At 43.3% G+C, this 12,301-nt stretch overlaps 1 protein-coding gene across 12 annotated transcripts in view; it reads left to right on the top strand.

Annotated features, from left to right (window-relative positions):
• The window catches only part of SLC8A1 (solute carrier family 8 member A1), a 350,756-nt gene extending 338,731 nt beyond the window's left edge, over nucleotides 1-12,025 (top strand). For all 12 annotated transcript variants that reach the window (XM_053666917.1, XM_053666920.1, XM_053666911.1 and 9 more), the window contains one exon: nucleotides 8,490-12,025. In XM_053666917.1, coding sequence (XP_053522892.1) covers nucleotides 8,490-8,866 — 377 coding nt within the window. In that variant the 3' untranslated portion in view covers nucleotides 8,867-12,025. The remainder of the gene's footprint in view (nucleotides 1-8,489) is intronic.
• The last annotated feature ends 276 nt before the right edge of the window (nucleotides 12,026-12,301 follow it).

Here is a 12,301-nt window from a genome sequence, read left to right as displayed (position 1 = left end):
GGTCTTCCATGAAAATAGCCCTCCCTTCCTGTTTTCAGTCCATGCAAATATAATATTTTATATAGAATATATAAAGGAGTCAGGCTGATGTTCCTATATAGAATAATGTATTCCCTTTATTTCAAATAATCAGCTGTTTTAACATTGTGTAGTAACAATCAGAGTCAAATAGGATGAAGTTTCTAGGTATTTTCTTTGAACCCTTTGTCCATGTTCGAATTTAAGATGTGTCAGTATCTTGTCAACACCCCTTACTCACATGGTCTCATGTATAGTATAAGGTCATAGTCAGCACCCCATGGACTTGCGGTTAACAACGTAAACTCCAGCTGAGGCCACCCTCCTTTGGTCCAAATCCTAGTTTCACCTGTTACTGGCTATATAACTTCGGGAACATTTCTTGTATAGTACTCCTTATCTTGTTTTGTTCTCCATGGTTTCAGCTACCCATGGTCCATCACAGTCCAAAATATTACAAGGAACATTCCAGAGATTAACAATGTTTAACTTTTAAGTTGCATGCCATTCTAAGTAGCATGAGAAAGTCTCACGCCTCTCGCTCCATTTCAACCAGGACACAAACCACCCCTTTGTTCCGCATACCTGCACTGCACAAGCCCCCCACCCATTAGTCACTTAGTGGCCACCTGGATCATCAGATGGACTGCTGTGGTGTCACAGTGCTTGTGTTCAAGTGGCCTTTATCTTACTTAGTAAAGGTTCTATCTTATTATCAGTTACTGTTGCTAATCTTCTATCGTACCTAATTTATAAATTAAACTTTATCATAGGTATGTATATATGGGAAAAGCATAGTACATATAAGGTTCAGTACTATCCTCAGTTTTACACATCCACTGGGCAGTCTTATCACCAACCTCATTTCTAGACATTTACACATCCACTGGGCAGTCTTATCACCAACCTCATTTCTAGACATCAAGGACAAACATAGTCTCTCATAATCCTGCAAATGATGTATTAACGCTCAGCTCTGGTGACCTAGCTGAAGGAAACCATAACTAAAGATTTTAATATTCTTAGAATTCTTCTGATAACAAAAGAAGTGCTGATACATAATAGGTAATAGTTGTTGTGCACCTACTAATTCTCTTCAGACACCATGCTAAACCTTTTTGCATTACTACTTGTTTTAATGATCCTTAGAGCCTTACAAACGAGGGCATATGTTCTCCTTGTTTTACGAATGAGATATCAAAGGCTTAGAGAAGGTAGTTATCCTGAGGTCACACAGTCAGTACATAGAAAATGGGAGACTAGGATCAGGTTCTACTCCATCGCTTAGCCCCCTTACTACTGGAACGAGATGCTGTATGCAGGCCACAGTAATAAGGACTGGCTTTCTCCAGTAACAACAGTGGTTACCCACGGAGTAACATAGACTCGGGCGGCCAAATTAACCTCTTACAGTGGCCTCAGCTTACTAAATTATCTTTATGCCAAGCAGTACCATTAATTCACTTGGACCAGCTGCCAGAAGCCACGGTCATCACCCCGCTGCTTTTTCATGAGGTTGACCAGAGTCAGGAGGCTTCACTCAAGTCAGTCTGAGCAAGGGCTACAAGGCTGCCTATCAGGTACACATTGGAACCTCCATCACTATAATTCACAAGAGCCTTTTGGGAGGTGGGACTGGGAAGTAAACAAGCTAGATTCCCAGAGTGAAGTTAGCCAACCCTGTTGGAGCAGACAGAATCTGATCCAGTGCAGAATCACGTTAATCCCAAGACGCCCAGGTCAGAACACTGCTTCGCTGCTCCACACCCAGCCAAGGGCTTAGGGCTCCTTTTGGACCAAGATTGGGAGGGGGAACAGTGACCTAGCAACTGAATAGAATGAACGCCATCTCAGATAAACTCAAGTACTTTCAAAGGCTCAAAATGTTTTGTTTTGTTTCTGACAAAGATTTAGAACCAGGGATTTTAGGAAATTTTAACAAACCCGTGACACTTGGGGTTTGGTCAAGGCAGGGAAAACTTGGATCTTCTCAGAGCATCTGTGAACATCATATGGAAAACCAATCCCATTCTGGGTATGTTTAAAAGAGGAGTACTATCATTTTTTTAAAAAGAAAACATCTATCAAATTACAGTTTGGAAGGCAGATCAAATAGAACTGTTGGTTTTCATTCTCTTTTAATTGAGAGAGAAAAATAATTGGGAAAAATCCTATTATTTTTCTCTCTTAATTAAAATTAATCTTTTTCTTTGAATTTAAAATGTATCAGGATTTCAGATTCATAATAAGAAAAACTAATTCCCAGAAAAAACTCTGCAAAGTGCCAACATTGAAGTTATATCAAAATAAAAAATAATTTGTGTTTTGGTAACAAGAATGGTTGTTTTTGTCAGTATGTGTCAGAGTTCTTCCGTACCAGGGAAGTACCATTGTCCTCACCCAGACAATGAAACGAGCTCTAGGAGTGGTTAATAGGGGGTCTCAGTCTGGTTGGGGGAGCTTAAAAAAATGCCAGTGCTCAGGCCCACCCAGACCAACGAGGCACAAACTTGGGGTGAGGCTGGCAAGTGGGTGTTTTTCAAAAGCTGCCCTGGAGGTTGATTTGCAGCTGGAGGCAAAAACGAGTACAAGCAGGTGCTCTGATCTGCCAACGTGAGTCCTCCTGAGTTTTCTACTTTTTTCTGTTTTCTTCCTTTCTACAAATAGGTCATGTCACTGTCTCCATTACTTTTTCATTCTCTTCTGGGACAGAAATCTTAAGTGTTTTTCCTTTTTTCCAGGATTTTACAACCCCTCTCCTAACTTGTCATTAATCAATCAAATATTTGTAATCCCCTGATCTCTTAAACTTCACTTGGAAACCAAACAAGGACTTTTGTTCATAGACCAGTGAAGCAAGTGTGTGCATGAAAGTGAGGGGGTGTGGTTTTTCTCATTATGTTCCTCAGAATTAGTACATAAATAAGTAATATCTCCATTTCAATTCTATAAGAGCAAGACAAGCAGTGCATAGAAGAGAGGAAAGAATAGAAAAGAATGCGTGCATTGTTTAAGCAAAGACTCCTAGCTTTACAGCCACTCGTAAGATTAGGACCTTAAACCAGAAGATCTCATGTCTTTTTGTGACTTGGCTATATGGGATTTTCAAAATAAAGAACCTCTTTGATTTATAAGAACAATTTTATGCTCTATTATATTTTTAAATGCAGAGGATCATAACATTAATACATCTCTAAAGGGTGTTATAACTCTTCAAAAGTTTAGATCATTGCATCAAGTCAGAATTCCTTCCCACTTACAGGTGCTCTTGGGGTCTGGCTCTGTTGTAGAATAAAAACAGCCAACAATACTGAACACTCATAAGTGGCAGGCCTTACTCTGAGTGCTGTTCACGTTCACTCATTTCCTTCCAAACCCTATGAAGTATTAGGTAAGCTTCCTACCTGGCAAGTGGAGGAGCCAGAATTCAACTAATTTAACTTTCCTCCTCCCTTGGCCTTTCATAGTACACATGCATGCTGACACAGGTTTAAAAAAAAATAAGCATAGCTTAACTTGAGAGTGGGAGAACTGTAGAGTTAAGCAGTTCCAGCCCCTCCACCAAGCCCACCCAAGTTGTTCTATGAACAAATGACCACCGTCTCTGAGGGCATCACAGTCCGTGAGAGAAATCAGCTTCTCCTTGCCTTTCCCCAGTTAGCTGCTTCCCTAACCCTCAAAGATCTACTCCTCCCAGCAAGGCTCACAAACTGTGGGCACTTGGAGCAACAGCTTCTACTTCTGCACCTAATAGCGCTGGTTCTCAAACCTTGGTACAGAAAGAATAAACAAAGGCACTTGTTAAAAGAACATCCTGTGTCTTTTTCCTCAGAGAGTCTGATTAAGAGCGTTGAGGGTGGAGCCCCAAATGACCATTCTTTAACTGGACCCTCCCAGTATTTCTGATGTCAGTGGTATGCAAACCTGGTTGACATTACACACCGTATTTGAAATGCAATCATCACTGCTACCATTTATTACATGGCTGAACTCATGTAAATGGATGGCTGGCCAACAGGATTTGAATGAATAAGTGTTTCAAACACTTATCTGTTTTTAAAATGTAAATGACTCTGTGCTCGTGTGGTTTAATTTCATAAATATTGCCACTATTTGATCAATGGCAATATCTTCAGATCTATAGATCTTTCTTCCTAGGATCTTCAAATATTGCATTTAGGTCATTTGTTTTATTTATTTTTAGAGAAAGGGAAAGGAAAGGAGAAAGAGAGGGAGAGAAACATCAATGCGTTGTTACCTCTCATGTGCCCCCTACTGGGCACCTGGCCTGCAATCCAGACATGTGCCCTAGACTGGGAATTGAACCAGAGGCCCTTTGGTTTGCAGACCCACGCTCAATGCACTGAGCTACACCAGCCAGGGCAGGTCATTCATTTTTTAGAAGGAGATGATATTCTATTATCACCAGTCAATTCTAATGAAGCAAGGTGTGGTCTTGTACAAACTTCTACAAAAAAAGAAATATCACCCTGACATCGTATCTGTGAATTGAGCCCTTGGTGTTCTGTGCAGCACCCAAACGATGAAGTTGTAGAAAGTCTTAAATGTGTTCTGTGTACTAGACATTGAAACCAGAACCTAAACAAGTGAAGTGTGTTGCCGGAGAACACACAGAGAGTTAGAAAAGCCAAGAGTCTCCCTGATGAGGCTACTCCCACTACTCATGTGGGCAACGCCTCCACCAGCAGATGGGCTTCAGTTAGAATCACTGTCAATCCCTGAGCACAAGTCACTTGAGAATAAACAGCTGGCCCCCAAAGTATGCCGAGAGTCAGAATAAGACGGATCATCTGGGGTGAAACGCGTGCTCCAGACAATCCATAAATCCGTCCCCTGCAGGGCCATAAGAACTATCCTTTTCACAGAAGAGTCATTTAAGGCTAACATCTACGTGTAGCTACAAAGTTTGAGAAATTCAGGTAAAAAACAATTTCCGGAGGAAAGGGAAGTGTGTTGACCTACTGCATACCAACCAGATGACATGGCCAAGGTTATACATAGCAAACTCAAGACGGGTCTGCAGAGAACAACTATGTCCTGACCCTGTGGTGTGCTGTTTACTTCCAGCCGCACTGCCTCCCAAACACATCTGTCCTGTTACTGATTCACAGTCACGGGTACCAGGGAGGCAGGACCGTACGACTAATCTAAAATGTGTTAAACTTCAAGGTGGCGGTTGAAAACAAAATTTCTTTTAGCAATCTGGCCTGAAGTATACTTGCAGGGATATATCTGCATATATTCCCATGACTTGGCTTGTTCCAATCACATGGAAAATCTGATTTACATGTTTGTGTTTAAGGGGCCAAGTTCTGAGTGTGATTACAACCCCTTCTGAGACCACGGCAGTAGTTACTTCTTGAGTTTGACTTTGGGGATGGCATTTGAGTGGTTTATTGCATTGTTCAGCTGTCAGCAGGTTGCAGGCGTAGCATTCGGGGGAGGGCTCTCTGCACTAAGCAGCAAAACATAGAGGGGACTTCGGGGAGATTCCATCACACTTCATTTGGAAAACAGAGTTGTCTCTGTCAGAACTAAGGTTAATGGTTTGGATTTCTGCAACTTCTACATGGCTTTTGAACTGAAAGCAGACAAAAGCCCTGATGTATACAGGCAAAAGGCCTGATGTATAACCCAGGTAAGTAAAATCAATCAGACCCAAAGAGGCCCAAAATATGTTTTATTTATGTGACAAGCTAGTTGCTTTGGCTGCCCATTATTAGGGAATCCAGAGAAACATGCTTGCAAACAGAAGTACCATTATAAGAATTCTCAGGCGATGCTCACAATAAGCTATTGGAAAATGGCTTGAGGGAGGGGGAATCCCTACGGCCCGGGTGTGTCCTCCACTTCTGGTAAAATGACTGGTGTGGGTGTTCAGGGTCCTCAGACCCCAGAGTTTTTATTTTACACGTCACTCCCTTCTGGCACAGGGTGGCAGAGTGCCCCCCCCAGGAGCTAGAGTGTCTGTGTGGGGAGAGGACACCTGGAAAGTCCAGTGTGCCCTGCGCCACGTGCCTGGGGAAGAAAACAGGTGTGTGCTGCGGCACAGTGCCAGGTCACCTGCCCCTGCAGCATGGGGGGACCCCCCCACTGATGACCCTCCTGAGGTGGCCATCTGCTCACCGCCAGCTGCTGTGGCTGCCACATCAGCACAAAATGAACATCTCAGGAGCCCTCGGCAGCGGCTGAGCTGTAAGCTGCTTCCTCCTGCTTGGGACTCTGTTCCTTTCCTTTCCTTGCTCATCTGCCTGTCCTTGAAAAAAAAAAGCAAAACAACTTTTTTTTTTTGAGGCTGCTGCAGCAGCTCCTAATAACTCTTAATGATAACGTGCAGGAGACCATTAAGATTAGTCTTGCTTGGCTTTTCTTCACCAGCCTCTGTGATTATTGTCCAGGTTGGGCTGCAGTGTGCGAACCGAATACACAAAGCACACCCCAGGGAGGGCGGGGCGCAAACTGCCTACAGCCGCTTCCGTCTTTGCTGCCCCTGACGGAGGAAAGAGTGTTGTGCGAGAACCTGAGTGAAATGGACCAAGAAGAAAGGAAGGCTTTAGCCTTCCTGGAGGGGCTCTGTGGCGTGACCCACAGAATGGGCTCTGAAATCCAACAGATTTGGCTTTAAAATCCTTATCTTTTGACTGACACCCAGTCCAATGGCACTTCTGCTAAATAAGTAATAATAACGTCTACTCCATAAAGCTAAGAGGGTTGAATGAGACAATACATGTAAAATGAATAGGGCACAGAGTAAGCATGTTTGCATATGTATAAAACAGCAACTAAAACCTGCTTCCCATCACAGACAGAGGCCAGAGTCAGTGAGATGGGCCCTCAAGGCCTCATGAGTTCCCTCTCAGGGAGAATGTGATGCTGCAGGTTCAGTAGCCGCTCAGCAGCCTAAATAACCTTCTCACTCATTGTAAAGCACAAGAATCTATGGGCTGATTTAAACTGAAATGCTCCATGTGTCGTCCCAAAGAAGCATGGTGGCAACAGAATAGCCACCAAGGGGAGAAAGTAGTCCTGATATCACACAACATGCCACGACACCTCGTGGTAACATCACGCCTGCCATTACTGGGTTTGCAAATCTGAGTTCAGTTTGAAAGTTATTAATATCAATAAAACTGCTGTGTACAGTATTTTTTAAAGGCAGCTGAAAGAACTTTGATATCAGTAAGCAGGCAATTGTATAGAAAAGAAATTAAGTATGTTTCTTGCAAGCTTTGTTTACATGGTTACTAAAGGGAGCTATCTCAAATCCTACCCTCAACTTTTGGTAAACTGATCTAACTGGCTCTATTCATGATATCTTTTCCAAGCAACAAAAAGGACTCCTCTTACTTTGTGCCAAACAAACACCTCACCTGTGTTACTGCAACTTAACAAGGACACTCTAAAGTGAATGTCGCTAACCCCATTTTACAGATGAGGAAGTTGAGGTAACCTGCCTGGGTCATACATCCTGTTGTGAAGGCAGGATTTGAGACCCTCTGGCTCACAGGTGCTCTGCACCTGTGCTCTGCTCATTAAGCCGACAAGTCACTTTGCCCTACTCCCTGTATGCACCACGACTTTCCTGTCTTTAGAAAACGATGCATTCAGGACCATTAGTGGAGGAACTTGGAAGATGGTCATTGGTACCCATAGCCCAGCGAAAGGTAAGATGGCACAGTGAACAAGCATTCGCTTTGAAGGCAGGAGGCCCAAGCTCGAGCCTTGATGTGCTTCTTCCTCACTGTGAGATGTTGCACGCCTTACTTCCCATCTCTAAGCCTAGTGTCCTCACCTATAAAGCTTCTCCCCTCCATAGAATTATCACAATTGATGCAGTAATACAGGTGAGTCCACTCTCCTATCATAAGGCTCTAGGCGAATGCCAGCTATTATTATATTTCATTTAGCTTCAGTGCCACTATTGAATTGCTCTTAAATCTTTGAAACTCTCTCCTGACCCCTTAACCTTCTCATCTATAAACTAGATCTGATGATGCAGCATCTTTTAGTAATTCCCTCCAGCAGCTGTTTTTAAACTTGAGTGACCTAGAATCTTTTGGCATATTGGTAAGGCAGATTCCTGAGCCTCATCATAGTCCCCCTTAAGAAGAACCTTACAGATTTGGATGTAAATGGGCCATAATCACTCTGAAAAATGCTGGCCTATAAGTTCGATGCTGCCCTGTGGCGTCTGTGCGTAAAGAACTCGGCCAAGATCATCGGTAACACAGCCAGCATCTAGTCCTCGAGTCCTGATGCCTGGATCCTGTTGTTCTGACCACACCACTGGGCCACCCGAGGACATCACAGCACTGCTGTGCTCACTGGGTTTCCAGGGGCGCGGTGGGGGGGGTGGGAGTTGATTCTAGAGTACACAGCTGAAGCTAGCAGCACTCCACAAACATCTTTAAAAGGCTAAGTTTCATTGTCTTTTTGTTCTTCTTCCACAGACACATTTGCAAGCAAAGTGGCAGCTACCCAGGACCAGTATGCGGATGCATCCATTGGTAACGTCACTGGCAGCAACGCAGTGAATGTCTTCCTGGGAATTGGTGTGGCCTGGTCCATTGCTGCCATCTACCACGCGGCCAATGGGGAACAGTTCAAAGTGTCCCCTGGCACACTAGCTTTCTCTGTCACTCTCTTCACCATTTTTGCTTTCATCAATGTGGGGGTGCTGCTGTATCGGCGGAGGCCAGAAATTGGAGGTGAGCTGGGTGGGCCCCGGACTGCCAAGCTGCTCACATCCTCCCTCTTTGTGCTCCTGTGGCTCTTGTACATTTTCTTCTCCTCCCTGGAGGCCTACTGCCACATAAAAGGCTTCTAAAGGAACACTCAGATGTAGTACATTTATATATATATATATATATATACATATATATACATTAAAAATTATGTACAATGAACAGAGGAAACTGACATTTGTCATGTCCACTTACCTGCTGATGGAATCCAGCTTCAAGAGCATACTTGCTAAGGCTGAAGTGAGAAACCATCCCCTCCCATTCCCAGGGGCACCGCCACATTGAACAAGGCGCAGAGGCAGGGCCGTCTCTGCAGCTCGGCCTAGAAGGCTGGGTTCTCTCCAGGTTCATAAGTCGTCAGGTCTTTGTTTTCTGTTTGGCTTGTTTTTGATGGGGGTTGGGAGGTGGTTGATGTTTGCCTTTTATTTTTGTTTTGTTTTGTTTTGTTTTGTTGGGAAGAGCGGGGTTTTTGCTTCTCTCCTGAGAGGTGATGACCGTCTAAATGCAAATGGACTTTTGGTCAAAATTTCAGTCATTAAGATTACTCTCCTTCCCCCAAACACTTGAAAAATTCTTTTGGATTGAGAAAGGATATTGAGCATGGAAGAAGAAAGAAGCATGTCTTCTCTATGTTGCTAAAGCCAAGCTCATCTCTGGAACGTGAGCAGAGGTGAAGCTGTCTCCAAGAAGAAGCGTGGAAGCTGCAATGGAGCCAGGAAAGCTGATGGTCCTAGACACCGTCTGATATTTAAAGATACGATGCCTGGCACTCTTGTTCAACAGGTACAGGAATAACGTGCCTGGATTCCCAGGAACATGCAGAATCCTTTAGCTCTCATCTCTTTAGCTCTGGATTGTGATTAGCGAGGCCCTCCTCTGGTGGTCCAGCCCAGCTAACACCCCCCGGTCCCCCACCCCCACCCCTCTCCTCCTGCCCTCCAGTCCTCATGCAAACGGGAAGAATCACCCCATTCGGAAAGCCTATCATCTTTTTTTCCATTTGCATCAATATGTGTCCCAGTCCCATGTCGCTGCTGCCTGGGATCATCTATTGGTTTCATTTTCACAAGCATCCATGGCTTGCACAATCCTGTTTCGGTCACGACTGAACATTCGCTCCTTCTTCATGTGCCTGTTTGGGAATGTTGTTGTGATACCTGTTACACAGTGCATGGAAGAAAACAAATAAAACAAAACAAAGCGTTATCTGTATATAGTAGAGTGTAGCATATACTGTTCTCCCATTCAGCGATGTTAATTGGACACTGAAGACCTAAGTGAGTTTTCTTTTCACCTGAGTTGTACCTGTTGCGTTGTGACTGAGTTCATAACTAGGGATGAAAGGAGAAAATGGCGTACTGTTCGCGGAGCTGCACGCTCATTTCTAAGAAGCAATAACTGTCACGTGGGAAGCGAAAGCTATTGAGAGGACAGCAGGTAAACTTCGGAGTGTCTTCATGGGAAACTAGCCATGTGGAACACAGCAGAGGCCTCTGAAAGTCACCTGTTGATTGGGGAGGGCCAAGGAGAAAGGCGTAGAGAAGCGGATGCATTAGACGTGCCTGTTCTTCGAGAGCCTCCATTTTCACGGCACCCCAGCCCCTAAAGTATTTATTTTCACATCTGCTCTGTCTGGCACAGATGGTAGATAGTGCTGGTTTGTTCGTTTTATTTTATTTTTTTTATTTGAAAGGCTATTTTGAGCCCTGTTTCTTTCACCATCCAGACCCCTCTGATTGTATCTGCAGTTCCTGAGTAAGAAAGAAGCCAAGCTGACCGATGGGTCTTTAAAAGTGAATCTTCTCTGTTCATGACTAAGGGGGTAAGCAATTAAATGAGATGATTGCCTTCCAGGGGGATTGCCCTGGGAGGTTTTTAACCTCGAAACAGAAGTGGCTCTTTCTATTTCAAAATAACCAAAGAGCGTGGATGAACCCGCATTCCAAAGTAGTGAGTCCGCTGACGAGGAAATGGAAGGACATTGGTCCGCTCTCACAATCTACAGGTTCCCTGGCTGGAGACAACCGCTAGCCCTCTGTGTTGATTCAAAGATACTTAAGAAATAAAAACTCTTACTTATTTTCTTTTCTTCCACTCATTAATCATGATCATTCATTATTTATAAAATATGCATCTGAATGAATAATTAAATGCTGGTTACCCAGTCAATAGGCCAGGTACTCTGCTACCTCCTGGGGTCTAAACCATAAACCAGACAGCCCAGGTACCTGCCTTCAGAGGGTTCACAGTTAATGTCCTTGCTCTTATCATGAGTAAAAATCAACCCAGCCACTTGGAAACAAGATTTATCTTGTAAGGAAAAACACAATTATGAAACTTAAAAAATAAACAGATTGAAATTGTGCAAATACAATTGTTAAAATACCTAAGACTTATTTTTTAATTAAGAGGGCATAAGCAGAAGGCAGGAATGGCATCCCAGGTGTCCCCGGCCAGTATTGCAAGTGGGCGCCTCTCCGCATCTCGGTGTATGGAGATGTACCTCGTACATCAGGAACGGCCATCCTGTTGGGATTGCATCCCACCGAGAAGGCGCAGCAAATCCCAGTTTTTACCTTGGTTTGACCATGACTCTTTCCTGTGCCCCACATCTCTGCAATTCTTTTTACCTCCTGGGGACTCACTCCTGACCTGTCATGGCCCGATACACTGGTGGCCCGACACCTTTGGGGACACATTCTAGCCCCCCCTTTTCAAAGATTCACTGAATGGAAAGGTAGCCTAGAAGCACCAAGTAAATATTGTCAAGGGTTACGCATTTAAATTTTAGAAAGATTTTTGCACTCATTCTCAGCCATATTTGGAATGTCGGTGATCCCATAGCAAATTGGTACAGAGAACTTTTGAGAAATTCTTGCCATTGGTCAATTTCAATTTCAAAGCTTTTGGGTTTGTTTGCTTTTTAAATTTTTATGTTATAGGGAAAATATAATTCTGGTTGTTCAGGGTTTATTAATAATCATAGCTGTGTAAAACTATTTTATTTTGTTTGATTATTTTATTTTGTGTGTATTGTGCACAGCTTTAGGGGGAAATGCACTACTGTGCTGTTCCTTATTCGTGGTACACGTTACTGGCACAGACAAATAAAGTTTCTCATTGTTTCTGACTTAATCATTAGTGATACAGTATACTCTGTATGGAACATTTTCTCTCTTGTCATTGTCATCCACTTCATTTTTATGTTTTCATGTTTTAAAGAAATAAAAACCCAAAAGGTACTATTGTGTAATTGGTATCCTCATCCAAAAGAAAGGAAAAAGTATTTAACTCTTGCAAATGTCAATCCTTTGGCTATTCAGTGTTTTCCTTTTTAATGTCCCAGGAGAGCCCAGCATCAGAATATTGCCTATCTGAGAGTGTTGTGACCAACGTTGGACATTTCTCCATTTCATTCATTGTTTTCTTACGTCATATGGTACCACCTTAGTTACATCTGTTCTGCATCCAAGAACATGAGCCCCCAAACAGTCACGCATCACTTTTTAGCATAAGGT

Source organism: Artibeus jamaicensis, unplaced genomic scaffold (assembly GCF_021234435.1).
Source record: "Artibeus jamaicensis isolate MK-2021 breed Jamaican fruit bat unplaced genomic scaffold, CSHL_Jam_final contig_465, whole genome shotgun sequence".
NCBI lineage: Eukaryota > Metazoa > Chordata > Mammalia > Chiroptera > Phyllostomidae > Artibeus > Artibeus jamaicensis.
The sequence above is the reverse complement of the archived record's forward strand: the minus strand, read 5'-3'. Positions and strand labels throughout refer to the sequence as shown.